Raw genomic sequence first — 27621 nt, 5'->3', positions numbered from 1 at the left:
CATGTTTGCACAGCAGTGCAGTGTATTTTATGGTCCATATGTACTAGAGGCATGAGAAGTGGCTGGGCTTGCTCTGGTGTCCTTGTGGAARCCAAGCAAGGCTGCATATGTGTGTACGTTAAATATGTGCAGTCCAGGGGTGAGGTGCAGCAGGCGGGGAGAAATGGGCAGCTGGTCCCTCTTGCAATTTTAAGTCTTCTGTTTTAAACCATTCATCTTGCTCATCTTTTCCCTCTATGAATAAACATTTGTGTGATTTCTGTAGAGCCTGACCTTTACAAAAKACAAGACAGAGAAAGAAATAGATGAGATCCATGCTGATTATCGTAAGTAACATACAAATAAATATTCGCTTCATTTACCCTATAAATTCACCTCCTCTTTACTTTGTACTAAAATACTTGATATTTTTTGAGTGTTTATTTCTTCATTTAATAAATGAAAGTGGATTTCTTGGCCTGAAACTTCCCCTTTGAAACGCAATCAGTTAAGTACTGACTTTTTAATAAAACAGCCAGGGCTTGGTAGGATGGAAAAGGAATCCGATGGCTCCCTGAGCGCGTCTTCATTCATGCKCATGTCTCCCTAGTGGTCCTCCAGTTTTATGGCTTCATCTGAAATCCTCTGGCAGAAGTAGGGAGCAGAGCTTTGCTGCAGGGTCTCGCTGCCCTTTGGGGTTTGGCATCCGGGCCCGTGACAGGAGCGCTCCCGGTGGCACTGAAGGCCGCCTCGGTTCCCGGTTGCCAGCTCCGTGCAGGGTGCAGGAGTTGGGGGTGCAGCTCCTGCGGGAGAGGYTGTGATGGCAGGGAAGGCTGCTCCTGCCTCGCTCGGGACATTTCACTCTTCCTTGCCCCAGACTTCTCAGTGCATCCTCCCAGTGTTACCTGGGTTAATTCAAGAGGTTTATGGGGAATTGATTGTTTTTCAGTTCATGTTTGTTAAATTTCTGGGCTGGCAGCCCATTAGTATCTATAAGTCACTCAGCTGATTATTTWAAAAAAAAAAAAGCATCTTTCCTGCTGCTATGTCCTAGTGAATAATGGCACATACTTCAGTGGGGGTTTTAGGTGCTGAGAGCTTTTTCAGCTTCAGTTTTTATATCGTTTTCTCTTGAGCTACCAGGCAGTCTGGCTCTGCTTGGCAGGCAGGTTTCCAGCCTTGGAGAGGGACTGTGGCCCAAAGGGGAGACTGGCACTGGCTGAAACCCCCTGGGTGGGTGGGCTGGGGGCTGCTGCCCTCCCCAGYGTGCCTCTTAACGAGGAGGTTGGGTGTCCATTAATCAGCATATCCTCTCCTCCTTAATGATTGAGCACAGGTCTCAGTTAAATTGCACTGACTCATCCTGACTGGATGGCTTGTACAAATTTCACCTTTCTTTCCCTTTTCTAGGTTTGCTTTATGGTGCAGAGTGATMTTAGCTGATAATAGTGTATCCAGAATAGTTTATGTTTAATGTGGCTCTTCTAAAGTACTTTGTGACTGCACCAGTTTTGTGTTTTTTACATTTCCACAGTAGGTAGTGACCCTTATTGCTAAAACATATATTTTAAATGTACCAAAAGGCACTTTTTTCCCTCATGTATTATCTGTATGGTGGGTTTCTCAAACCATGCAGTGTTTACAGTGCTGCTCTCGCTCCTTCTGCGCACACGGGCTTGCGGGTTTTGCTCTCCTTTGTAGCAGGGAATATTCAACTCGTTTTAGCGATGTTTCTCCCCATCCTAGTAGCGATGGGTAGTTGGGATTCAGTGGGGAAAGTGTGATTTTTTTTTTTTTTTTTCCTTTCCGCCCCTCACCTTTTTTTTTTTTTCTCCCCTTTTTKWCTTTTATTTCYCTTWTTTTTTAACCTTGAGTCCTCCATCCAGCAGACCAGTGTCTGTGCTGGTTATTGAGCCTCCTCCTGCCGTTATGGAACAACAGTTAATTGTTCCAGGCAGCCTGACCAGAATGAATGACTTAAGGGAGTGGGGAGAAGTAACAGGGAAAAGATCACAGGAGGAGCTATGACTTAACGCTACAATTTTAATTTTACAGCATAGAACTGGCACCTGCTTAATGTCACCCCTTGTAAACTTGTTAACTAGAGTCAGCAAATGATCTGGTAGAAGCAATAGTGCAGATGTGGTAAATATGCAGAAAAGATTATACATTAAARTCAGAGGACTGTTGGAGGTTAAGAGAAATTTATAACGGTTCTTCTTAGCAATGCAGAGGATTTTTTAAAAGTTTTGATGCAGACTAAGGTTTTTTTTTTTTTCCCTTTCAAATTTACATTGTTTGCAMTGTAGGTCCCGTTTCCCAGCAGGGCTGATGATCCCCGGCTTGAGAGGGGATGTCAGGACCCCTGCCTTGACGTGCAGTGAAACSTGCCCTGTCCCCCTTGATTCTGTTCCTCCCGCATCCAGCAAGAGGTGGATGGGACCTTCCTCCCCGCCCCTCCGTGCTCAGACCCTCTAAATGAAAATTGAAAAAAAAATCTATTAGGGAAGAACACGGTTATTTAAAAATGCTTTCTGCTTGTAAGTATTTCAGTTTGCATTGCAGGGTCTTACTGATTTATCTCTTGTATTTTAAATATTTGTAACTGTGTCTGCAGTTGTTTTATTACTGAGCTACCCATAACTTAAAAGAAGAAGAAAMAAAAGCTCAGGGTATGTGGCCTCAGCACAGCCGTGTTTTACATCCTCTACCAACAGTGGCTTCTCTTGCCAGGATATTTCTTTTAAACTTTAAAATCTTTGTAGTTCCTCCATGAAACAAAACAACAAGAATAGTACTACTGACACATGGAAAAAATGAAGCACCRAAGGAATTATGTAATAAATGTGCAGTGGTTCAGATACAAGTGTCTTGGGCAAGAATTCTCGGTTTGTTAGAGCTCTTGGCCCTTGCTGGTGTGCTCTGCTGTTTGAGGAGAGGGCCCTCATTCTAAAGAGTGCCTGGGACCTTATTCTTACTGGTGCCCTTCCATGGGGCAAAAGTTTCTGTTATTTTATTGTACAAAGCAGCAACTTTAAACAGTATTCAGGCATGTGTGTGTCTAAGAAAACACACTGTGTAATATAAGGTGTGCTTCTTGCCAGGTGTTTTTTCCTCAAGACATGTGTAGTTTAATCYCTTGCTTTCCAGAAATCGATTAGTTTCCAAACGAGAATTTTGGTGAGCCCTCRAGCTCTCCTTGCTCTTATTGCTCGTGTTTCCTCCAAGCTGTCAGGACTCGGTCCTCATTCAGGCAGGTTTCATCAGGGAGCACCTACACTTTTCCTRCGTGGTCTCTGCCTCTATAAAACACGGTGGCAGGCAGTGTGTTGGCGCCAGGTGCTGTGTGGAGTCACAGCCCTGTGTGCAGGCTCCTGTGCCCTGGCTGCCTGCAGGGGCCTGGGCTCCTCTTGGGGCGCTCRGGGGACCTGACCTGCTCCAGCAGACTGCCCTGAAGAGCCTTTGTGGGCTTGGGGTTTTCCCTGTAATAGTTATTTAAAATTCACATACTTTTAGGAGTCCAGTGACATGAAGTTAATTTTTTTTTTTTTCTACAGTAATGCATTGTTATGTTTCAGGGAACAAACACAGAAGTGAATTTCAATTTTTAGTGGATCAAGTAAATAATCGGTGGAAGAAAATTGGCAAGAGGAAAGGAGAAAGTGCTCAAAAGAGGGAAGAAGCCGCTGCTGAAGAACAGCCAACAGACCCAGGTTAGTAACATTGCTTAATACCATCCCTGCACTGCAGTAACTGGATGTCTCTAAGCAACAGCCTTTCCGCCCATCATTCTTCCACCATAGTCTTTAAGGGAAAATCTATAAAAATCATAGACCCTAAACAGATTGACTGACATTGATTTAGCATGATATACAAGCACAAACATGTGATTTGTTTGATTTTAATGGGAATCTATGCTCTCAAGAATAAATGAGATAGGGAGCCAGTGTCTTGGGATCTGCAGAGATGTTTGTGTGGATTGGGAGAAGTGTTTATTTGTCCTGAGACTAAAGGGATAAAACACTTCAGCTGCCCCGGCATGTTTACACAGCGCGATGCCACCGCCGTTTGAGAGGGCTCATCTGGTGTTTGTATCCTTCAGCACGGGGAGCAGTGGGAATGTGCAGCTTGCCCGGTCACTTGGGCAGGCGTGGGAGCCACACGCAGCACGTGGGGTGCCTCCTCACAGCATCAAACAACCCCKGGCCACGGACTTGCCCTCTCCTTTCTCTTATGCTCCTGCTTGCTGTGCAGTGGGACTAGGTCTTTGGGCATTCCTCAGCCTCGTGTTGGTGGACTTCTAGTGGATGAAGATGCTGTGTTGTGGAGAAAATGTCATTGTGGAGAGAAATTCAGTGACAATTGCATTATTGTCTGCTTGGGAATTCACCCAATTTAGTTTGCACCAGCTCTTGCAAATTCCTGCTTAATCTTTGGGCTGTGGTTGTCCCGAGTTGTCCTTTTTAGCAGAGCTCTCAAGAATAAAAATGAATGAAAATACTAATATGTTTCATGCAGACTTGGACACAATGCATAATCCTTTTCATGTGACTGGTAAAAACTGAGGAGTCTCAAGGACAGAATTTATCCCATTTGATTTGCAGTGATGTCCCTCTGCCACAGTGGAGATGGAAACAATAGATTATTAGTTAATGGGATCGTAGACTTTGAAATATTAATTTCTTGGGTCTCTGTAGGAAGATTGGCTACCATGAATTACTGGGCTTGTCTCTTCAGCGGGGCCTTTGTCTTTACGTGTTGAACTGCGGACTTGGAGSAGCTCAAGTGGAGAATAAAAAGCCCTTGTCGTTCACCTGGGCTGTGTCATTGTGCCACGTTCCCTGCACGGCTGCAGCACCTCAGCTGATTCTAGGAGGGGTTTCGTTGCGCTTAGYATGAATGAGCACAACTTCTGACAGGCTTCAGAAATATTCATTGCTCTTCTTGGGCGCTGAGCTTCCCGTAATCCCTGAAACTTCAGTTTCTAGTTTTGTGCCAAACAGCTGCACCTGATGGTCTATTTGGTAACCTTCTAAAAATATAAAAAGATTTATGGGTAGAGGGAACAAATGCCTAGAGCTTTTGCCTGTGCTCTTTATTAACAGCAATTAGTCTTTCACTAGACTGGAAATTAGAGTAGTGGCAAGGAAGCAAATSTGTGGGCTGATGACCTGCCATTTGGAAGCATCACTCCTGGGAAGAGAAGCGGCTTTGTGTGCATTCCTTGCTGCCTTATTTGACTTCCCATGGAAGTACGTAGTGGAATAGTATGGAATTAAACACACTTGTAAACCCTGCTTCTCTCCCAGTGCCTCCTGCAGTACTGGTTGTTTTAATTTAAATCCCTTTCAAAATACTGCAGGTTTTGCTGATGCTTTGAAGGTGATTATCTCTCACTGCCTTAGGTGGTTTTGCTTTGCATCTTTAAGCTTCTAACATTCCCTATATCTTCTTTAAAACAGAATTTTGCTTTGACCAAGGGGAAGCCGTATAAGAATTTGATAAATACTTCTGATGCATGTGTTTTTAGTTGCATTGTTGCACGTAGCCCCTGCTTTTTTTAAATCTGGTGACTTCAGGAGAGTGAGGAAGCGTTACACCAGTTAGACACTGCCTTCCTATAGCCTGCTGCCTGCTTGGTTACAGCAGACAGAAACTTGCTCCTCATGGTTAAATGTCTAGAAATAATTTTTCCTATTATTAAAAGGAAATAGAAACAAAAATCTGCCTGATTGGCGTTTTTCTTAGATTTGGAAATATATTTTTTTTTCSACATTGAAAACAAGCCCCTTAACTTGATAAATAAAAGTTTCTGGCTATCAAGCTGTCTCGTCCAACAGATAATGATTTGGTATCAAGAATCAGAAAACAGAGGTGTGCATAAATATTTGCTGATTTTTGAAACACAGTCACATCTTATGACTGCTGATAAATACCTTGACCTTTTACTTCTCTCCCTATGTTTGAAACGTAACAACGGAGTGTTTCTGGGGCAGTGTCTGGGGTTTTGTTTGTCTGTTTTATGATTGTTGGAAATGAAATCAGATCCTTTGAAATTGTGAGAGTTTTGGAAAGCAAGCAAAGTGGGAATGAGGAGATGGAACTTAAATACTTCTAAATTTTGTTTTTCTTAAAGTCTATTTCCAGGAAGCAAAAACTTAAACATTAATATTTTGCTTTGCCATTTTTGTTAATGTCTGCCTTGCTTCTTGGAAGGAGAAGATTTTCAGAAGCCCCACACAGATGTAGTTATTGGAACAGAGCAGTTGCCTCAGGCAGAAGTTCCTGACTGCAAAAGAAGTGAATCTGATTCCCTGGGGGAAATCCAGAGATCAATCTCACCAGCTTCCTTGCAGTCATCTGGATCTACAAGCAGGTTAGTGAAGAAGAGTCTGTTTTCCTTGGTTTGTGTTAATTTTTCCGTATTTAGTCTAATTTAATGTGACAACAACCTTGGGCAGTACGTATCCCTTCTCATTGGAGGGGTCCTGAACTCTGATGCCTGATTATTTCTCCTCTCTGTTTTGGCTCTTCATTTGCTTGAGAGATGGAGTTGAAATGTATTTGGAATTTGCTTAATAGAGTTTAAATGACATAATTAGTTGCAACTAGACTGAACATCACTGTGAACACACTCATCACAGTGAACATCATTGAACCTTGCAGTCCTGACATCCATCCTCTTTTCTTCCAACAAGCATTTAGTTACATTTCTTGAAATTGCTCTACTTGGTGTCAGGAGATGAAGGATGAAGGGAAGCCTTACAAATAATGCAGCAAGGTTTTGTGCTTTTGACAGTGCAGTGATGATTTCATTGGAAAGACTCAGCTGCTTGCTTTGTTAAAGGGAGGTGATTCTTACTCGTAAGACCTTTCCAGTTTTTGAAGATGGGTTTATATCYGCTCAACGTACTTCATAGATTAGTGCTTGCTGTCTACTTAATGTATTCCTGCCAAAGATGAAGGTCTGTGCTTAGGTAAAGCACAGTCCTTTTAAAGTCCTGTCCTTTTGCAGTACTGGACTCTGGTCCCAGCTTCTGGAAGAAAGAGAGAAAATTATCAAAATCAATTTTAACTCATTTTTTTTTTGCTGTGTCTCCAAAAGAAAAATAGCTATTTCTGTTCTCTAGCTATGATAATAACATTACTTTCATGTTGACAGCAGGAATGAGAGAGAAGACCTTTGCAGGTGTGCATTATTATAAAGAAAATAGTTTCTTGCACCTAGAAGTGGAAGATAATGACARGAAGCAGCTGAAGGTCAGGTAGCAGATTAACAGCTGAGCTGGGAGTAACATTTCTTGATTTCCCATCCCTTACGCTGTAGGATGTGCCTTGTGCCTTCGCCTCCTGCGTCTGCAGATGCTGAAAAGAATGTAACGCTCAGCTCATCACGGTGTATTAAAAGAACAATGTAGTTACTGAAAGATTTAACAGCAACACACTTTTCTGTAGTTGTTTTCATTCACAAAGAGGTTTTAAAAATCATCATGGGGATTAAGGATGTAGCCTTTTTACTAAAATAAATGTTGAAGAATCTTTGAAATTTCAGAAGTGCGGAAAAGAGGAGATCACCTCAGGGAATTAGAGAGCAGTAAGGATTAAATTTCTTTGTTTTACCTGGGGAGGTTTTGCTGCCTGTTTCCACTCATTTGAGACACGGGGATGAGCAGGGCGCAGCGCTCGGGCTCGGAGACACTGCGTGATTCACAGCCGGGCTGCTCCTTTGGGCCCTGCCAGCCGTGGCTCTGGAATCGCTCCTGCCTGCAGCCCGGGGTGGGAGGGAAGCTCCCCGAGGGGCTCTTGGCGGCGATCGGTATCCGATGCTCGGGGTCCGTGGGCAGGGAAGGGGGCTCTCCAGCACTGTCCTAGAGAAGAGCCACCCGCGGAGCCTGTGCCCAGGGCTGCTCRGAGCTGCCTCGAGCCTCAGCCCGGCAGCTGGCACCTTGGCCACGGCTGCTCTCCCATGCACAGAATTCGGGGAGYGGGTGGCAGCTCGGACCCCTCCATTGCTCCGGGAGCCCGAAAGCAGCAGCCCGGTGCAGGGCCTGGGCTAAGCCAAGTCCTGCCGGTCCGTACGCGGTGCCGAGCTGGATCAGAGCCCTCGGCGGGAGCCGCCGTGCTGGGAGCCGCCTCGTCCCCTCYGCGGCATCGCGCGGCCCTGGCTCGGCTCCCGTCCCCTTCAAACAAGGTGTTCTGCTCTTCCCTCTTCTACGTGATCGTGTTCTCAATTGTAAGCTAACTTTCTGGCACAGAAGACCCTGAAAAATCTGAAATATTCGTCTTAAAATGTGAAAAACTTTTTCTTGGGAGCTTGAAGGGACTTGTGTTATCTCTTCCAGAATATCATTAAATTTTTGTTCCACTGTAATGTTGTGCCTACCAAAGCATTATAAATGACCGTGTCCATTGCCCTTGACATTAACTTTAAACTTCTACTCCACCTTCTTCTGCCTGCAGTCTTGTGTTTATCAACTTAGTCTGGATGAAAGAGTGTCTGAGAGCCCGTAAGAAAGTTTTTGCTGAAGGGTTTTAGCAGCATCTGGCTCTTGCTCGTAAATTGAATGTGCTTTCTTGAGACACACTGACAGATTTTTGGGGGAAGTGTGCATTTGTTTGAGTTATGTCTGCCTAAAGACAGTTGTTTATTCCTTTCTTTTATGTATCCCCTCTCTTCAAATGAAATATTTCCATGCATTTCTTGAGGCAAGCAGAAAATCCCGTGGTTATAAAGACCAGTGGGTGTGCGTTACAGCCATTTGGACCTTCTTTAAAAAAMCAGAACAACACATTTAACAGCTTTCTGTGGTTTGGTCTTAAATTCAGCCCGTGTTGAATGGGGACAGGATGACTAAAGGCTGCAGAGAACTGATCGTTTTCCAGACTCTGGGATTTTTTTCCTTTTCTGCAGCGCATGTACCCCTTGGTTTGCATGTGTGTTCTGGGTTTCGTTTATTTTCATTTAGATTCAGGGCAGATAGGGCAGCTACCTGAGCGTGAGGGCCAGTGACCGTGCTGGAGGAGCCGAGCCCGCTCGCTGGTGCGCTCGCTGGTGTGCAGCCCTGTGCGCACTGCCTGCCCTCCTGCATCCACACCTGGCCTTGGGCTCTGTCCTGGAGGACGTGGCGGATCCCTGGACAAATGCTTGGGATAAAGCACTGCAGAAAGTGCTTTCCCCTTTGCTGTTCYGTTCTCACAGCTGCCCTGCCAGCTTTCCCTGCAGGAATATGGTCAATATTCTTTTTGTTCGAATTCTGAGGATTCAGATGAAGTATAAAAATACTAGGTGTACTTTGAAATTATACTCTCAGAATGTCTTCAGGTTTTGGGAAGTATAAAAGTTAGGTATAACTGCAGAACTTGCATGAAGAAATATATTTTGTCCTTTCTCCTGGGGTTAATATTTTAAGTGCAGTGGAAAAAAAATATAGCACAAATTAAAAACAACAAAAAAAAGCTTTAGATTTTGGGGTTTAAGAAGCATTGTGCTATTGTATTAAGTCGTGATTTTCTAAGACTTGCATTTTCTTTCTGATAATTAGAGGATATCCTTTGACAAGGGTGAACTTATAGTCACATTGAAATGTCAAAACTTGAAATATATTTGGAAGTCCAAAKCTCATGGCATGCCTCTTGGGAGAGCTCTTCAAAATGTGTGCTGGTCTTACGGATTAAAACAAAATTAGGGCTTTGAGCAGCATATAGGAAATAACAAAGTGATCCCGAGTCAGAGGGTTGAAATGTTTGCTTTTGTAAAATAATGCTGCAAATAACTTGGTAATTGTTATGTTCTGCCCTTCCTAAGAATTTCTGCTTTTTGCCATTGTGCTACGAGTGTTTGATTTTCTGCTTTTAAAAAAGGTGCAGTTAAAGGAACAATATGCCAATTTTAGAAATTCGTATGTTGTGTAGGAATCACTGACATGCTGAAATTATGCAAAAGTCAATATTTTAATTGAGAAATTGAAAATTTGGAGCTTGCTGGAGACAGGATGTGGGACTGGAATACAGATTGCATCACTGACCCAATTGTGTTTGGTCTTGTCATCAAGCTGATGATGACCCCACCAAGGGAACACAATGTAACGTATCAGATAAACAGCAAAACAAAGTCGTGACTTTTAAGGGATAATTTTTCAAGCTATGAAGTCATATATAAAGCTCTCAGAACTTATGAGCKCCATATAAATAGTCCCACTGCATTCTTCTTTCTTTCTGGGACTGAAGCCAAGTTTTATGCAACTACTTGCACAATAGGAAAATTGGAAAAGAAACTAGGTGGGACAGTGATAAGCTAYTTAATGAGCTATGTAGGGAAAATACTCTGTAAAAAAATATATATTTTACATAATGGTGACAATATTCACTCATTCAAATGATCTCAGTTTTGATGGATGAAGAAAATGTCACTTCAGGCTGTCTTGTGCAGAAAGCTTGCAAGGAGATAAGCTATGTATCTTCGGTGGTGTCTGAAGTTAGATAGGTGCATATTGACTCCCCAGAACTTAGCACCTTTGAAGTGCTGTATCCTCCGCTTGCATGGGTCTCCCTTCCCTGGGAACAGGCGGAGCGGTGGCAGTTTCCACCAGGAAGGTTCCTTGCCCAAGTCAGGGCCTCATTTGCTCTCTGTAGGGTTTCTTGGCTTGAAGCTTTTAGCAGCTATTGATCAGAGTCTAACATCTGGGTTTAGCAAGTCATTTTAATTGCGTTTATGGGCTATGTGTGAGACGATGCCCGCTGCTCGTGTCCCCCCTGGCCATGCACAACAAGGGGCTGATGGAGGGAATGGGCACTTCGGAGCCAAGGGAGCCTGAGCTGCCCCAGGATGGATGTTCAGAGACACTGGCCCTTTCAGCCTCAGAACAAGACGTGTTACTCACACTTGCCTCAGATCTCTTCTATTTAAAGGTGCTGTGTGTTGTTCTTTTAAAAAGTGAGGTATGAATTATGGTCAGGGAGCAGTTTGCTGTGAGCTGGTTGGCTGCAAGTGCCCAGCAGAGGGGAATCCAGGAGCACAGYGGAATGGGGGTTTAATGTTCATGCTGGGGTTCAGGGCTCATTGGGGAGTGGGGTGTCCCTGGCCCTGCCCCATGCACAGTCTGTGGGGCTCATTAGTTACACTAWTTTTTTTCAAGTACATCATGTTCAGGCATTAAACCTGTTCTTTTTCTATTTTAGGTCCCTAAAAGTGCCAAAAATAGCCTCTATTTTTTTTTATTGCACCAGGAGCGTCAGGATAGGATTTAATAATATGATAATGACTCATTCCTTGGACTTGCAGTTTGTGGACAGGTTTTTAAAATTTAGCGAGTGAAAAATGCTAGACATCAACTTTCCATCAAACACTGCTTTCTTGCACCATTTTAGATGTCTGGCTTCATCACCAAGTCGAATGTGCTGCGGGTGCCGGTGGCAGCGACGCGGTGCGGGGGGACGACGTGGATCGGGACTCGGCTCCCGTTTGGGCTGGAGCCCCTGTTGTGGGGCCGCGAGCCCGGCTCGGTGCCCGCTGGGGAYGGACCGCGCGTGTCCGGAGCGCGAGCAGCAAGGGCAGGGGACGGGGCTCCCCGTGTCCCGGGGCTTCCAGGCGCTCTCCCAGGCACTTGGACGCGGGGGTGGCATTTGGGTCGTGCCGGCCCTGTAGGTCACTGTAAGTGGTGCTGTAGCCAAGGGTGCCCCTGGGTGCTGAATAGGGAGTTGGTGAGAAACTGGTAGAAGGACCAGTACTGCTTGTGCGGTAAGACTGGTTTGGATGCGTACGTATGTTTGTATGGCTAAATAAAAATCATTAGCTTTTTGCTACCTTGTTTGCGGGGTGTTTTTTAAGGATATGGGGCAGACCTAAATGCATGAATGCCGTTACTGAGAATGTGTTGATTCTTTGGAAAGCCACTGAAGTGGCCGTTACCTAAAGGCAGCGATGCAGTGTGTGTGTGTGTGTTGCGGTTGCTCTGGCCGCAGCCACTCTGCTTTCCCAGAGCCAATGCTGGAGCCGCACTCGGTGACTCCCTCCGAGGCGCAGCAACCGCGCGGCTCTCTAAAGCCCAGCRCTTATTTACCCTATAAATCACGTCGTGCTCTTCCCCACAAGTCGGTCGTGCTTCAGCCATGATTAGTTGCCCTGGGACAGTAGCCAGGAAGGACTAATTCAGCTCCTGAGCGCGTACCTGCAATTGCAGGACTTGTGGGCACGATGGACGCTCAGGGATGCAGCTCAGCGTCCCCGTGCAGCTCGGGACGGCGTTCCCAGGAGCCGACGTAAAACCCTCGCTTCTGTAATCAGAGCTGGAACCAGCTCTGAAGGCGGCTATTTCTCATCTGCCCAGACGGCCGTTTAAGCCCTATTCCGGAGAGTGTTAAATAGCTCCTTTTCTATTAAAAAAGCTTGATAAATATGTTTAGGTTTTGCACAGGTGCAAGGGTTGAAGAAAGCAGATGAACCCTGAAGGTTTTATGTGTTTATGTGCCTGCTTCTGCAAAACTCTTCTGGATAACCTTTTCAGTTCTTATTAGCRTGACAGCTTGGAGGGCTGCAGAGCGTTGGCAGGAGCTGGTTGATCTCCTTTCTGGAGGCCTAGGCTGGTCACGTTGCTATCACCGTTTCTTTGGGTCACCATCGTAGAGGCTTCTGTCACGCTGGAGGTTCCCAGTTGCCCAGCATTGRCGAGTCTGGTGACTTTTTTATGCACATATTAAATTTGGCTTGGAAAGAAATGTTTTGTTTTACCATGTTACATTAGAATGTAAACTGAAGTATGAAGATGAAAAATAAAAAGGTCTCTTCAAGCAGATAAAAAAGTTGTGCAGAAAAATGTTTTAAGTTGTTCTTGAGTATCAGGAAACCGTGTGATTCAGTCTTCATTCATTTCAACTTGCAATATGTAAGGCACCAAGGTGGCTTGCTTTCTTTGAATAATAAAAGCACCCAGTAAACTCTAAAATCAGTTACTTTAATTATAAAATAAATAGTTTTATGAAATACGCCTTTTGTTGATCAGTGGAAAGGTTTTAGGAATAACGGGCCAAATGCACCCAGGACTTGACGTTGGGGACAAACGCGAGGCAGCTGCTGGGACCGGCTCCGGGGCTGCCCTGCCAATGCTCTCATCTCCTCGGGCCCAGGTCTCTTTCCTAAAGAGCCCTTTGTCAAAGAAAGCTTTCTTGGAGCAGCTCGAGATGAGCAGCCTTTGTTTGTGTGATGAGTTACCGAGGTGGCTGGCAAGACGCTTCGCTGTTCTGTTTTGTTTTATGTCTTCATGTGCTGATTTGTCCCTAACAAATCTTTATGGGCTTATAAATTTTATTTTTGTTTAATAAAACTTTTTTTTTCTTAGTGGTCAGAATGTAAGCTTACACCTAAAACCTTGCGCTCAGAGAGCAGRGAGCTTGCAAGGACCTTGATCTTGTAAATATTGTTCTTTACCCACTGAAGTGTCTTACCTGATGTTTGCAAATAAGATATTATAGCAGCAAGGGGRTGAGAACAGGAAGAATTTTCAGGCATGTTGAAGAATAAGAATGAGAACTAGTAGTAACTCCCAAAGTCACGTGAGGCAGAGGCCGAGCTGCTTAGCTGGGCTGCCAGTTGGAAATGATCTTCCCACCAGCAGGACTTGCACTGTGCTTTGTCCTTGTCTTAATTCTGCTSTCTTTGCGCCTAGCGTCCTAGTGTGGTACAGGTGCTGCTAAAATAACTTGCTTATGTTTGATCTTTTTTCTTATTTTTCTTTTCAGCTCTAGTTCAGACATTCTGAGAGACGTGCAAGGGATTGAGATGTATTCGGAGTCATCTGATAAGTAAGTAAAATGCGTGGGTGGAGAAGACAAGCCCTTGAGAGCAGGCCAGTAGCTGTCGGCCTTTTTCAGCTGTAGAACTCTCTGTTTTCTGAAGAAGTAGTAAATGCCTAAAAAGTCAGAATCTTGCCACCTTCCACACACAAAGGAGACATAATAGGTTTGACGTTTCTTTGGTCCGTGGCTTTGGGCTCTTAAATAATACCTGGAATCACCGAGCATCTGCTGATGGATAGCAGGAAAGTGTTGTTTTAAGCTGTACTTGAGTATAAATATATGAAAGAAAGGATGAGAGAAACGATTTTAGGAAAAGCTGCTAGGATCTGGTCTTCTGTTGTATTTGAAGTTATGTTATTGTCAGTCTCTCCTGCATCTCTCTACATATTTTAACGTGCTGGAATTACCGCATTCATTTTGGTTTACTTCTGTCTGAAGAATTCTTTCTCTTTTTAAAATCTTAACATTTAATTTCTTAAAGACAACTACCACCTTCTGTTATATAGTGATAATATTTAAAAATTGGTTCTAGCTGTACAAGATGTCATGCAAACACCAATAAACYGTTCTAGGATGTTTGACACAATCTGATGAAATACATGAAGATGTAGGGGAGACAAGGATAAATAGGGGGTGCTAAAGGTACGCAGGAATAGTGCAGTGCTAGACTAACTAAAAAGTTTTGTGATCGTTATACCAAGTAGTTGGAAGCAAGATTGGAGTCTGCAAAAATAGTACGGTTTGTTCTTGTAGCAAATTTGGGTTGTCTTTTTTGAATATCATGTTCACTTTAGTAGCTGATCTTCAGGGAGTGAGAACTGTATCACCCTTGATACTTATACCACAATTCATTTATTTTAAGAGGACTAATTTCTTATTTGCTACGTACAAATGTGGTCAATAAACTGACAGCTCTTAAAATTCATAGTTAATGACAAGTAGTATCTGAGTAGTACCTAGAATGTGTATTTAAATAATTTGTTGGATAAGGAGCTTTAATGGACTTGCTGGTCAGGCCTTGATTACAGTGGTGTCAGAGGTCGGTGTAAAGTGCCTTAATGGAAAAATAGAAAGTAATCATTAAGCCTTCATTGTAGAAATAGCCATAATTTGAGGAAGGAATGAGCAGTATTTACTGGAAGGACGTTTATAGACGTACATTACTGTAGCACCTGAGTGCGGCTCGCTGAGCCTGGCCTKAGTGTGCAGTGCTTGGTGTGTGAGTGCCGCTCTGCAGCGGCTCTGGTGATGCTTTCGTCAGAGGAGCATCATCTTTCACTGCTGTTACCATTTGGGAAAGGGCAAGAACCACATCTGTCTTCTACACAGGAGTTATTAGGCCTGCTGCAAACTACAATAAAATTGTTTGACTGCTTTCTCGCCTGTTTTCTCAAGAATCCTTATTTTTGTACCCCTGTGTGATTGCACGTGCTCTAAGATCCCTGCTCTAAGAGGTAAGGCACTGGGAGCACAGGCTTCTGTCAGAGGACTGAGGACAAAGATATTGCATCGGTGTCGAAATTTTCTTGTGTGATAGATCTGCTTCATTTTGGAGGAGAGGAAAGAGCATTTAGAAGCAATAAGAGCAGAATTTCACAGATGGATGAAAATGCCGGTGCTTCCTTTGTCAGTCTGGCTCCTATAAGCAAAATGCATTCCAGGGAGAGTCTGGTGAACAAGCTGATGCTTGTGCTCACAGGTGGAAGGTCAGAATTATTCTTTTCTGGTTGTTTGAGTGAATGGCGTATGGCACAGACTAACAGGCACTGTTTTGTTAGCACTTGAGTGGAAAAGTTTTCTGTCCCACAGTGAGCTGAAGTGAGGAGAGGCAAYGCCTGAGATGGAGGCCGTATCTTTTGATGTTTCTTCACCCCTGGGATTTTGAGTTTTCTACGACTTTGAAAGGATTAGATTCAGGATTAAATTCAAGTTTAAGCTTCAGTGGAAGAAATATAAACTGGCTGCTCTTAGCTCAGCAGTGGGAGCATGGCTCGATAATTTTAATTTACTTTGTCGGGGAGTGCAGYGCTGCGAGTAGGAAATCGGATCTCTGCTTCCCAGCAAACCTCGCGAGTGGCCAGGACCGCGGCGAGCCCGTGTCCTGCTGCTGCCCGTGCAGAGCCCTGCTCACCCCGCTCCGCGCAGGCAGTTTCAGTGCAGAACCCCAGCCCACTGCTCCTGTAACCCCCGCGACGCCCTCGGAGGCGCCCTGCGGTTGGGACCCACCTGCCCCCTCCTTTCCACCACGTGGCTTCATCAAAGATTTTTCAGACCTGGCTGGTAGGAGCAGAATGAATCTTTCCACTGGCCGTTTTATGACAATTTCCTTTTTCACGTTTGCTGCTCTTCCTAATTTGTGAGTTATGGCTATTTTAGGGAATTTCCAAATGAGGTTTTCAAGAGAATTGGACTCTGTAAAACATCCTTAAAACTTGTGCTGACACATCAATTGATTTCCCCWGGGCAGCCAGGAGAATGCCAGAACCGGAATGGAATTTTTGCATCTCAATGTCTACAGTATGACTTTCCAAAAGAAGCATTCTCATCTGCTGCGGTGCTGTTCAGCGCCACAAACCTGGTGACTTGGGGAGCTTTGCCGGGGTGCAGGACCTGCTGGCCCAAAGACATCAGCAACTAGGAGCTCCTCTTGATCCACAGATGCGTTGGTGACGTTTCGGGCGCTTGCTGTGTGGTGCCCGGCTTCCTGCAGGAGCTTCCAAGTCCCTTTGGATATCTTCCTGCACGTGTAGATGCTGACATCTCTTGAAAAACCCAACAGCACCATGCAGAGCTGGGTGAAATTCTGAATACCATCTGAATCCTCCAGAAGAAAATTTAGATATGGAAACCTTGTCCAAGATCAGAATGCACTCAGTTATGTCCTAGTGCACTCTGACAGGCTGTGTTGTGGAGAGAAGTGTTTTCTACACCCTTTATAAGTATTTCTACTGTAAGAGAATTCCAAGCAATTAGAGTTAAATGATCTTTGCTTTTCAGTAGTTACAATTATTAAGGTAGATTATTTCCTTTTCCTTASGACAGAGAAGATACCCCACCTTAGTCAAAATCATCTTTAACTGTTAATTTCCTGGTGAATATATGAGGTAGCCCCAGGTGACAAAGGTGCCGTGTGTTAAGAGGGTTCGTTTCAGAGGATGTCTGCTGTGTGACCGGGACAATCACGCCGGTGCCAGGTGCCRCGGGCGTTGGGCACTGCGGGCGCTGCTGCTGTTCCCCTGGGCACGGGCTGGCTCTGCACGCAGGGCGCCCGGGGCGCTTTGGGTGCTCCCTGCCTGCCCTTCCCTGGCCAGCCCGGCAAACCTCAGCCATTGGCAGCTCCTTTCCCTCAACCTTCTGTGTTGCTACAACCATCCATAGCAGTTTCTATTAGTCTGTACTGTTGGTAAATTCTTTTTTTTTAACATCTTTAACAACAGACAAATGGTTTTAAGTGGTAGTTCAACAACAATGTAAAGCTTTTAATCCTTCAAATATAAATTCCATCTGTGATGCTCGCCAGCATGCTTGTGCTGTGGAGTGTTAATAGCAGGGGCATAAAAATTGAGCTGGTGGGGATGTGGCTCTGGGAGCCACTGCAGCTCTCGGTACCCTGCTGACCTGGGTGGTTTTGGACAGTGCGAGTGCCAGGGAGCCGGCTCCCGCACGGCCCGACGAGCGTCTGGCGTTGCCTGACACAGACCCTGCATGCAGCGGTTCCCCTCTTCAACACAACCTCTGGGCAGCAGCTGCTTGTTTGCAAAGCTGCATCTGTGTTTTTTGCCTGCACATGGCAGTGTTGACCTGGGTTCAGGAGAAGAGAGAATTCCTGAATGATATCCCTGTGAACCTGTTCTCCAATCATCCRCACAAAGAGGTTTGTAATGAGCCTTGCTCTTTGCATTGTGTGTCTGCACTGGGTAAGCACTGAGAAATTTTTCTTTTGTTCTGGTTTTAGAATCTGTCTCTTTGCTTATCTTAGCGTTATCTATGAAGAATTAGTTCTTTCCTTTAATTTGAAAGGCATCTTAAGTTGATAACTGTAACTGAAGYGCGTGAGGACGGTGAAGCCGAGATGTCCTCGTGGTGACGGGGCTGTGCGGTCGGGTATCCCAGCAGGGCCCCGGCGGCTCCYGCTCCCGCGGGACTGGTCTCGCAGGCTCCCGCCCTGCACGAGCGACCGGCTGTAATTCACGGGAGCCCTCCCAGCTAGGACAAAAGGCAGGATTTACAGGGTGGGTCTATGGGCTGATTTTAATCAGTTATTTCCTAGAATACGTTTCTGTGACCAGCATCTTTTCTGGCTTAGTGCTAGTTATAAAGCTTTAGATTACTAAAAGCTGTAATTACCTTTTCTCCCCTTTGGCAGTTTCTGTGGGTTTTTTTTCTTTAATTTGCATGGAAAATAATTGAATAGATTCCTTATTGTTGCTGGTTAGTTTTGTTTTCTCATGTTTGATTTCTATGGTAAACTTATCAAAGCAGAAATAGAAAATATTATGAGATACTTGCTTATATAATCAAGGCAGCGGCCAGCACAGCACCCTGCCTCCCCGGCCCGGGCTGTTGGACGCCCGGGTGCCTTTCTGTCTGTGCTCTCTCCTTCCTCGTAACCCCCACGAGCGAGGAGGTTGTTAGTGGCCGCTCGTTAGCTGAGCGCTGCTCGAGTTTTGAAGACCATAATTCAGCACGTCTTCCCAAGGCCATACTGCAGAGCAGCGTGTGGTAGAGCTGCGTTCATCACAGGCTCTGTGAGATGGCAGTAACCTGAAATGCAGGCAGAACTAGCGCAAAGGAAACAGAAAACAATGCAGAGAGACTCCATGTCATACTGAAAGCTCATGTCACCTTAGGAAAGCTCGGATCCCTGTTAGCAGGTAGGTTAGCTTGGCTGCGCGCGGCCCTTTTCCTGCCGGAGGTGCCAAGCAGGGCRGCGGGAGGGCAGGACCCGCTCAGCTCCTGGCACCGCTGCCCTCGCTGCTCGCCAGGCCCTAGACCAAGGGAAGCGTCCCTAGGAGCTGCAGGAGGACGGGGACGCAGGGAAGACCCTGTGCTACGAGAACCATCAGTACGGAGCGTCTGCTGTGTGAGCCAGCCGTGATGAACATCCTCCTCCAGCGCCGTTCAGGGAGGGCTTCTAGGGACCCGCAGCCACCAAGGCTGGTTCTCCTGTTCCGTCACACACTGCAGACTCGAAAGGAGGAGGCAAATTCTCCTTGCAGCAGAACACGGGTATGGCTCACACGGGAGCTGGGTACACTCAATACTAAACACCTCCCCGGGCTCTGGTCACAGATATCTGCCTTGGAGGGTGATTTGAAAGGAAGAATCATTTGCATCGTGGCGTTCATGAAACATATGTGCATCCACTTGTGCATCCTGTCACAGCTTAGCCGATGCAGTTTGGTTCTGTATGGGACTGCCTGTGGCCATGCATTACTGTAATGAGCTATTTTATAAAACTCAGCCTTGGCATTTGCATTGAATTTAAATGAGGCAAATTTATGAACTGGAGCAGGGAAAGAAGTAGCACATATATAAAGAGTTTCTGTTAACACTCAATTTCAGTGATTTCAAAGCCTCATCCGCTTCTAAAATGGTTGGTCCTTTCCATGACATGAGTGTAGGTGATGGAAAGCAGGGCAGGGWGAGTAAAGCTGGCAGAGGAAGGCGCTCACTTTGGTCCTGATGCTTGATGGAAGTCGTCACCGGAGCAGGATTTGCTGCTCTGAGGCCGGGAGGAGGGCAGCACAGGGGTAGGCATGAGCAGCACCCTGTTCTTGGGAGCTCGGCAGCTGCAGAGATCTCATCAAACCGCTGTCTCCAAAGGCACAGTCTAATGCTGCTGCTTTGGACCTGGGCGCAGGCAGTGGTTCCGTGGATGCTGGGGGTTCCCGTTCCGGTGCTCCCTTGGGCACCGGCTCTGGTGCCGCTGCCTTTGCCGCGGAGCTCCCAGCTGGAGCAGCCCCTCAGCCCAGCCTGGCTGGGCAGGAGCGGGGAGAACACAATGTCCCTTTAACAAATCCCTAAGGAGGCACAGCAGTAGGTGGGTGAGCAGTATCTTTCATGTCCACACTGCATGGAATTTCAAGCTCTGAGGCCAAATGGGGGAAATCAGCTGCTTAATTTAAACATGGCTAGTTTAACAGCATTTTTCTCTTAAAATTAACATCATGGCTAAGAAGAAAACACTTTGCATTTCTAGTGGAAAATTCCTTGTCTGTAACATAGAGGAGGCTCTGGCAAGGAGAACCTGTTTCAAGAAGGAAGTCCTCCATACTTTCCTTGCTGGGTAATCGACCAAAATCTCTGTCCTTTTCCTTTGTGGCAGGACTGCCGGGGCTGGCTCTTTTTCAAGTAGACATTTTCTGATAAAATATCTTGGTTTTGTCAATGGCAATTACTATTGTAAAACCCAAAATAGGCCTGGAAATTACTTAGTATATTACAGCTCACTATGGTATAATAGCGCTCATCTAATTACATAATTGTGTTAGGCAGTAACAGATTCAACCTTCAGTGCAGACCAGCTTTGTACGAGAGGCAGGGGCTGTGTTGGAGTGGTGTCTTTCCTGCGCCTGCTGCTGCCATCCCTTGCTGTGCAGAGGTGCTGTGTGGTGCCCCTGTGTCCACCGGGAACGGCGCGTGCTGAGTTGCCCCAGGACTCAAACTCATTGGTGGCACCGCAGGGAAGCCCTCAAGGGATAAGGAGAAGGGCTGCTCTTCAGGCCACTGTGTTAAGTGTCTGTGATCTGCTTGCTGGCCTCAGACGTTGCACAGCCAGAGCCATGATAATGGCCCCCAAGAGACTGGTTCCAACCAGGAAAGCTAAAATGCCTTTCTTCTTTTCCTTTTTTTTTTCTTTTTCTCTTTTCTTTTTTTTTTCTTTCTCTCCTGCTCTCCTTCTCTCCTCAAAATTCTACATTCTTTTCCTGCTGTTTTCTTCACTCCAGGACATGTTTGTATTTAGAGGGAGGTGTCTGTTTCATGTACCTATCAAAATTAGTGAAGAGAGTGTTCCAATAACTGCTATTTCCAGGAACTTACACCTGTAGAGAGAAATGAGGTGTTATGTGATCTGTTTTTCCAAYAACTTTTCATGTCCAGGAAGCAGAGGAGAAAATAGAGCAATATTTCTTTTCATCGCCACCAGTCACACGTGCATGTTAAATGTATTTGTGTGTATGCCTGCGTAATTGTTATAGTGCTTGAATAATGGCCACTATTAGAGCATCTTTAAAACCCCTCTTTCCCCTTTTCCTTTGCAGCAGCCTCCTGGACCTGGAATTTAAGAAAAGGAAGATACATGGYTCCAGAATGTCCCCAAACGATGAGCTGCTGCCCAAGAGCAAGAGGAAGAAGAGCTAGAGTGGCTGGGCCGGGGGCCTGGGGCTGTGCGGGGGCTCGAGGCTGTGCAGCCCGTCCGACTTGGCCCCTCTTCTTACTTGTAGTGCATTCGAGCACTTAATAAAGCGCTGGAGCTTTGCACCTTGTCGCTGAGGCTGCCTTGGCGTAGCGGTTAGTGCACCCAGGGTCTGCTCTAACTAACAAACTCCAAGCTTGGCGTGAGCTCCCAGGCTGCTGCAGAGTCCTTGGGCTGGCTCTTTTCCTGCAGCGAGTGGAAGTGGCTCCCTGTTTTGTGCCCGTTCCCACTCGGATGGATGGGCACTTGCTGTGCCCCGTGAGCAAGTTGGAGCGAGCGTGTGGCCACGTAGGGTCCATGGGCCCCAGGTGCCTCTGGAARTGCCTGCTTTTTCAAAATGGTAAATCTGTGTCTGAGGAACGATATATTTGCTTCACTCAGGTAATTTAACCTTTACAAGTRAAATAAATCATGCTTGCATTTACTTAATTCTACAGAAATGTGCATCATTTTGAATGTTGTTTTAAGCTTATTCRTTAGTATGTGAAAGAGAATAAATACTGACTTTCATTTTAGGTCTCCATTGTGCTTCACAGCCATTAGTACCAAATAGGATTATATTCTGTGCAGTTAACCAGAGAATAAAAGTGTTTGTGTCTGTAACAGTCGGTAAGTCTGAGTGTCGTTGCGAGCAGGGCAGTTCACATCAGAGTTGAGCATCTTCCTTTGGATGCTTTTATTGCTGTGCTTTACGTTTCAGCTAGCAAGGCTTCATTTCCTTTAGAAAGTTAGTAATAGTCACTGTCATATGCAGAGAATAGCCTCAGAAAATGGTATAAATGTTATTAACTTTTTTAAAAAAAGCGGAATATGTATCTACCTTTAACAAAATTTGGAGAGGTGTCATTTTTTCCAGTTAAGTTTTGCTCGGTTGATCAGTCACCAGTTGAGCTTATGTGGAGCTCTGAGCCTAATGGCAGGCTGCTGTATGWTGTAGCTCAGGACTAATCACGAGTCTTGGTGCTGCGCAGGGGCTGGAACAGCCCAGTTGCCCTTTGGGCAGAGCGTGCACCGCGCCGGCCACCTCGCCACGGCTCTGGCCTTGGAAGCAGCTCGGGCTCCTGCAGCCGCTGAATCAGCAGGGAAGAGCAGGAGGCTGCAGCTCTGCATTAACGGGGAGCGTTTGTTTCGTTACTGCCAGCGAATGGATTCGGAGTGTAACTAGTGTTCTGCTTAGCTTGGGAACCAGATGCCACTCACGAAGCTGAACTTGTAGTTAATGGCGAAAAATGCTGATGTAAGTGAGATGAGAATGTATTTCAATAGCCACTCAGGATAAATAGGCTAATGCATTAAGCAAGCATGGGCAAGGATGTACTTGGAAAAATCAATAGAGAAAGTGAATGAAAAAGGGTGCAAAATGTCAGGTGCTGCAGGGGCTGGTGCAGGGCCCTGAGCTGCTACCCCGCGAGCCTGGAGGCTGCTCCGTGGGTTTGTCTTCCCATCGGATGAGCCGTGAAGGATGGTGACGTATTAGAAACCTGCAAAAGGAAATTGTGGGTTCTGTGGTTGAAAAGCAAAGAGATTTGGAAATATTAATTTGGGAAAAATTAGAATTATAATTTTTTTTTTTTTTTTAAATGAGGGGGGGGGAAAAAGTCTCTTCCAGCACTTCCCACATGTTTGCAGCCATCCAGAGCAGGCCAGGAGGAGAAACGGCCGTGTGCATGTGTCAGGAGCAAACCGTGCTAAATCACGCAAGGCCAGGGGCAAGGACGAAGAGCCAAGAAGTGCCCGTGTGGGGAGCCCCGGGTGACGGGGGTTCCTTGTGCTGCGGAGGAGAAGCCCGAGCTGCCCTGACAAGTTCCCGGCACACAGAGTCCGTTCGCTTTGGCTCAGAACGGGACTAGCTGCGTTGCGGTAAGGAGATCCCAGCGGGGCCGGTCCCCGTGTGCTCTGCCAGGGGACAGGGAGAGGTTTCCACCCGCCCTTGAGAGCTGCGTGGTTTAACCAACCGAGCGAAGCCAGCCCTGGCTCGCAGTAACAAGGTGTTGATTCGGATTTCACTTTTCCTTCAATCATTTTATCTACCAAGACTCATTATTTATGACGAATGTTGCAGTACAATATACTTTTCCCTAATAGCATTCCTAACCCTGCAGCGTAGGCGGTTTTAAACCAATGAAATTCAATATTAAAATGAAATACAATGTCATTATAAATCCTAGGACATTGAATTTTTGGTGTGGGAAGTGCTCCAGTGTCACAGACGAATGATCCCTCCCTGGAGTCTGCATTTGCTGTCCCTGGATTCCGTTGTTTGTGGTGTGAACTTGGATCACTGTGGAGGAGAACAGGAGGAGCCGAGTGGCCTTGGCCGCGATGAGCAATGGGAGGGACCCGTGTCGCAGCGCTGGCTGCTCGGCCGTTCGTGGGGCTGACATCCCTGCCGAGCGAGGCACCGAGGCACGAGGACCTCCTGATTCCCGCTTCGGTTTAGCGAGWCTCCAAATGCTCACATCTTGTGTACCGGCCGTCGTTATTAATCTCAATCTGTGGTTTAGCAAATTGTAGCCCGGGGTTTGCACGGGGTAACTGGAAGGAAGTTGAGCCACATTTTGCCACCGTTTATTTTCTGAAGAGTGACCTTTTCAAACATCTATTAGAAAGGCATGGATTTTCACCATCGTTATTTTGTTTCTACGGTGAAAAGGAAGCCTTGAAGGTTGGTTAAAATCCAACCTCCTTTTAAGTCCTGTGAAAAGCTACATTAAAAGAAAAACCTTTGCCTGACCCTTTTCTCCAACGTTTGGCATTTCCGTAGCTCCCCGATAGCTCCTGAGCCAGAGGGCCAGCGGCAGCAGCAGGGATTGCGGGAAGCAGCTCCATAAGACACAGGGGAGCTGTGGCTTTGCTTGCTCCGATGCTCCCTGTGCCGGCTCGCGGCACGAGCCGTGTGCCGGGAATGCCGCATCTCCCGCGTGTCCCGAGCGTCGTGCAGSGTGGCGGCTGCTGCTCCCTTTTGGGTGCTGTTTGCCCAATTCCGCAGTTTTTGCAGGCACCTCAGGCCCATGTCCCTGCCATGGATTATCCACCCGCCGCGTGTCGCTGGAGCCGAGGTGGCCGCTGGCACCGAGGGCTCCCACGCAGAGTGGTGCTGGCCCAGCAGCAAACGCACAGGCTAAGGCCACAGAAACATCTTCATAATGCACGTTTACAGAGGCTTTTTTTTTCTCTTTTGCTGAAATGAATCCCTCTCCTTATCAATTGCCCAAAAACAGTACCATAAATGAGGAAGATGAGCTTGATGCTAATTTTTTTTTTTTTCCTGGCAAAAGCAGTGAAAATTCTCTGCTGCCAGAAAATTGACAAATGAAAAATAACAAGCCAAAGATTTGTCAGTGCAAATTTAAATGCCAGAATTTTATCAGCAATACCCTTAAAAGTTGAAGCTTGCAGCAAATACTAGTGTGGCAGTGGCAGGGATTGCTGACAAGAAAAATCCTTTGCAGAAAATGTTATGTACAGATGTGTGTAGAAAGCTAAATTAAAGGATAAATCAACAGCAGGAAGGCTTAAAGATGTTAAAAACAATTTTCAGTCAGTAGGACAAAATACCAATTTTGTCAAATCTGCACTTTCACGCCCCTTTGCGCTCCCTTGCACCACCACTTGCAGAATGTGGTACCCGCTTCTTGCTCCCCACGGATGCTCCTCCCTGCTCCTCTGGGCCCTTCGTGCCCCTCCTGCTCTTGGATGCTCCTGATGCTGATGCTGAGGGACACTGCTCTGCAGCATCTCTGATGGTTGTGTCTTCATCGACATGGACTTGTTCTCATCTCTGCTCGTGAGATAATCCTCCGTGAATATTAGTTGTTTTTCCTCTGTACTGTTATTTTAGTCAGTGGTGATATTTACAGATAAGACCGACCAAATTTAGCTGCAAGTATAACAAGATAACATTTGTCTTATTTCGTATTGAGAACATTTTATTAGAAAATAAGATAACTAAGAAATCTCTGCTGTTTTCTTGCTCTGTCTTGTCAGGATTAGGACAAAAWTCCTTCTGTGTTGGAGAGTAAGGACGATGGAGGGGAAAGATTTCGCCGCCCTTGTCGGGATGAAGCTGCTGTGATGGACAGATGATCCAAAATGAGTGTGAGACTCTTGGATGTCTGAGGCTTTTACCTCAAGCCTTATAGAGAGAATTTATATTTGTTCGAGGTTGGAACAAACTGCAGGAATTGAAACACTTTTTAAAATGGAAATATGATCAAAGCTTTGCTCTAGATGTGATAAAGGGTTAAAAAAAATATCTTCCTGGAAGATAAAGATCAGTCATGAGCTATATGTAATATTTGAGGGTATTTGCACTATGGGCTCTCTGCRTTACTTGAGTAAAACAATTTAGAGTCTCTGGAGGCCACATATACCTGTCTGCCGTATACAATGCATAGTGCCCGAAAGACCAAACAGCAGCACTATCATTTCTTACTCGTATATGGTGTTTTTGAGGGGAAAACGAACCTCTGTAAGAGGCTTCAGAAGGAAAGCCTCCATCAGTAAATAAGCCTCCGTAAATACCTTTTTGAGCATTATTTCAATGTTTTGTGTGGCCAGGTGGCGATCACTTGTGCAATGCAAACACGGAGCAAGCTGGGAGCAGGGTCGCTCTCAGCACGTGGTGCTACTGCTTTCAAACCCCCCCCCCCCCATGTTGCTTGTTTAATAGATGATGGTTTCATAGTCATTACCGTGAGCCTTAATTAATAAATCACATTACGAGCCAAAAGGGAGGAACTTGAGGATCGCGGGGCTGTTTGGTGTCTCCGGCCGCCCGGTTGCAGGTTCCCTGCATCCGAGCAGGCACATGGTCACAGCACACGAGCACGGAGTATTTCTGCTGGCGTCACGGGGTCTGTGTCTGCATGTGCATGTACGGGGCCGCAGCTCTGCCCGAAGCTCCCCGCGCGTCCGGACATGGAGCCGCTGTCCCTGCCGCGCGCTGAGACCCAGCGCAGCGAGCGCAGGACAGGACGTGCCGTTCCCTTCCCTTCCCGGGGAAACAAGCAGAGCTTTTCCAGCTTTCCCACAGATTGGCGCAGGAAGCATTTGAGGAGTTCCTAGTGTGGCCGGTGGGTCAGGCAATGGGCAAGTCAACTATTCTCTAATTCAGTGTGTGCACAACTGGGAGCAATTTACCCTGGTGATTTTCTTTCTTCAGCTCATTTTGTTGCTGAAAGCCTCGTTTTGTAGAGCCTGTAGTTTTGCTCTTGACTTGTTTTTAAAGCAGTAGCAGATGGCCTGTTTTGAGCCAGCAAAAATTCTCTTGCTTGATTCATCTGAGAGCCGGAGCCAGTGTGATTGAGAAGCTAGAGGAATTGTTAGTCTGCTTTCCAAATAAACTGGATATTCCTGATTTTATAGCATTTAGAGCAAGGGAGGTGCCACGAAAGAGGGTGTTTCGTTGAGCAGAGGTGTCACTGAGGTGCCCTTCGCTGGGGAAATGGATGAAAAGCCTCGTCCCATTGCAGCTCGTGCTGGCCACGGCCTTCCCCGCGCTGAGAAACAGCTGTGAAGGGCCAGTGGGATGCTGGGTTAACCCAACACCCTGGTGATTTGAGCCTCTCTATCATCAGCTTCCCCTGGCAGCGCGGGCCTTCCCGCGGGACACAGGGTCACAGGAATAGGGACTGTCCTGCACGGCTTCTGACCCCCTCACCCTGAAGCAGGGAGCTCTCCCAGTTCATCCATCTTCCTCAATACGTTCCCTTAGAAAAGTTTCTCCTTGTGTGGGTATTGCTGGAGAAAGACAAGAAGCAGAAGCAATTATGGATTCTTGGCATTTGGCTGTGGGGGAATTCAGTGTGAGGGATTTCTGTGCAAGGTTAAATTGCARTATAGTGACTGGGGCTTGTGCAAGACGCAAGTCTATATCGGAAAAGCATAATAATGATGGAGATAAGGGGTTGCCCCACCAGAGAGGTGGTGCTGGGCCGTAGTGGGGGCTGTTTGACACGTGCCCCTCACGGCTGCTTTCTGGCCAGCCAGGGATGGGGACGAGGCCGCGGCGCCCGTCTCGGCCCCGCTCCGGGCATCCTCCTTGCGCGATGCCGCTCCCTGCTCCGGAACGGGCGCCCTGGCCGCAGACCGGGTGCATCGCGGGGCAGGACGTGCACAGAGCAYAGCCCCTGCGCTGAACGCAGACACCGATACCTGGCTGTCAACACGGGCTGCAGCGTGCAGGCACCAACCGGCGAGCTGCTGTGCTGCTCCTTGGGCGATGGAAACCCGGGAACGGTCTGAGAAGGCAGGGCACGGCACCCGCGAGCTGGCAGGAGTCACGTTGCCCTGTTTAAAGTGTGTCTGGGCAGAGCATTGCCCTGGGCCCCGGCCCCTGAACTGCTCCGCATTAACAGTGCACAGGAGGTCCAAGGAGTAGCGGCCCCGGCGCTCGTCTGCAGCGACTGTGCGCGCTGCTGCTGCCAAAC

At 46.6% G+C, this 27621-nt stretch overlaps 1 protein-coding gene across 1 annotated transcript in view; it reads left to right on the top strand.

Annotated features, from left to right (window-relative positions):
* RAD18 (RAD18, E3 ubiquitin protein ligase) overlaps positions 1–21899 on the top strand; it is a 37472-nt gene extending 15573 nt beyond the window's left edge. Inside the window, exons 9-13 of the mRNA XM_026052636.1 lie at positions 266–326; positions 3558–3692; positions 6196–6355; positions 13714–13776; positions 21036–21899. Of these exons, the coding sequence (XP_025908421.1) occupies positions 266–326; positions 3558–3692; positions 6196–6355; positions 13714–13776; positions 21036–21135 (519 nt within the window). The 3' untranslated portion in view covers positions 21136–21899. The remainder of the gene's footprint in view (positions 1–265; positions 327–3557; positions 3693–6195; positions 6356–13713; positions 13777–21035) is intronic.
* The last annotated feature ends 5722 nt before the right edge of the window (positions 21900–27621 follow it).

The sequence above is a fragment of the Nothoprocta perdicaria genome, unplaced genomic scaffold, assembly GCF_003342845.1.
Source record: "Nothoprocta perdicaria isolate Ctin4 unplaced genomic scaffold, notPer1 scaffold_9, whole genome shotgun sequence".
NCBI classification, from domain to species: Eukaryota; Metazoa; Chordata; class Aves; order Tinamiformes; family Tinamidae; genus Nothoprocta; species Nothoprocta perdicaria.
The sequence above is the reverse complement of the archived record's forward strand: the minus strand, read 5'-3'. Positions and strand labels throughout refer to the sequence as shown.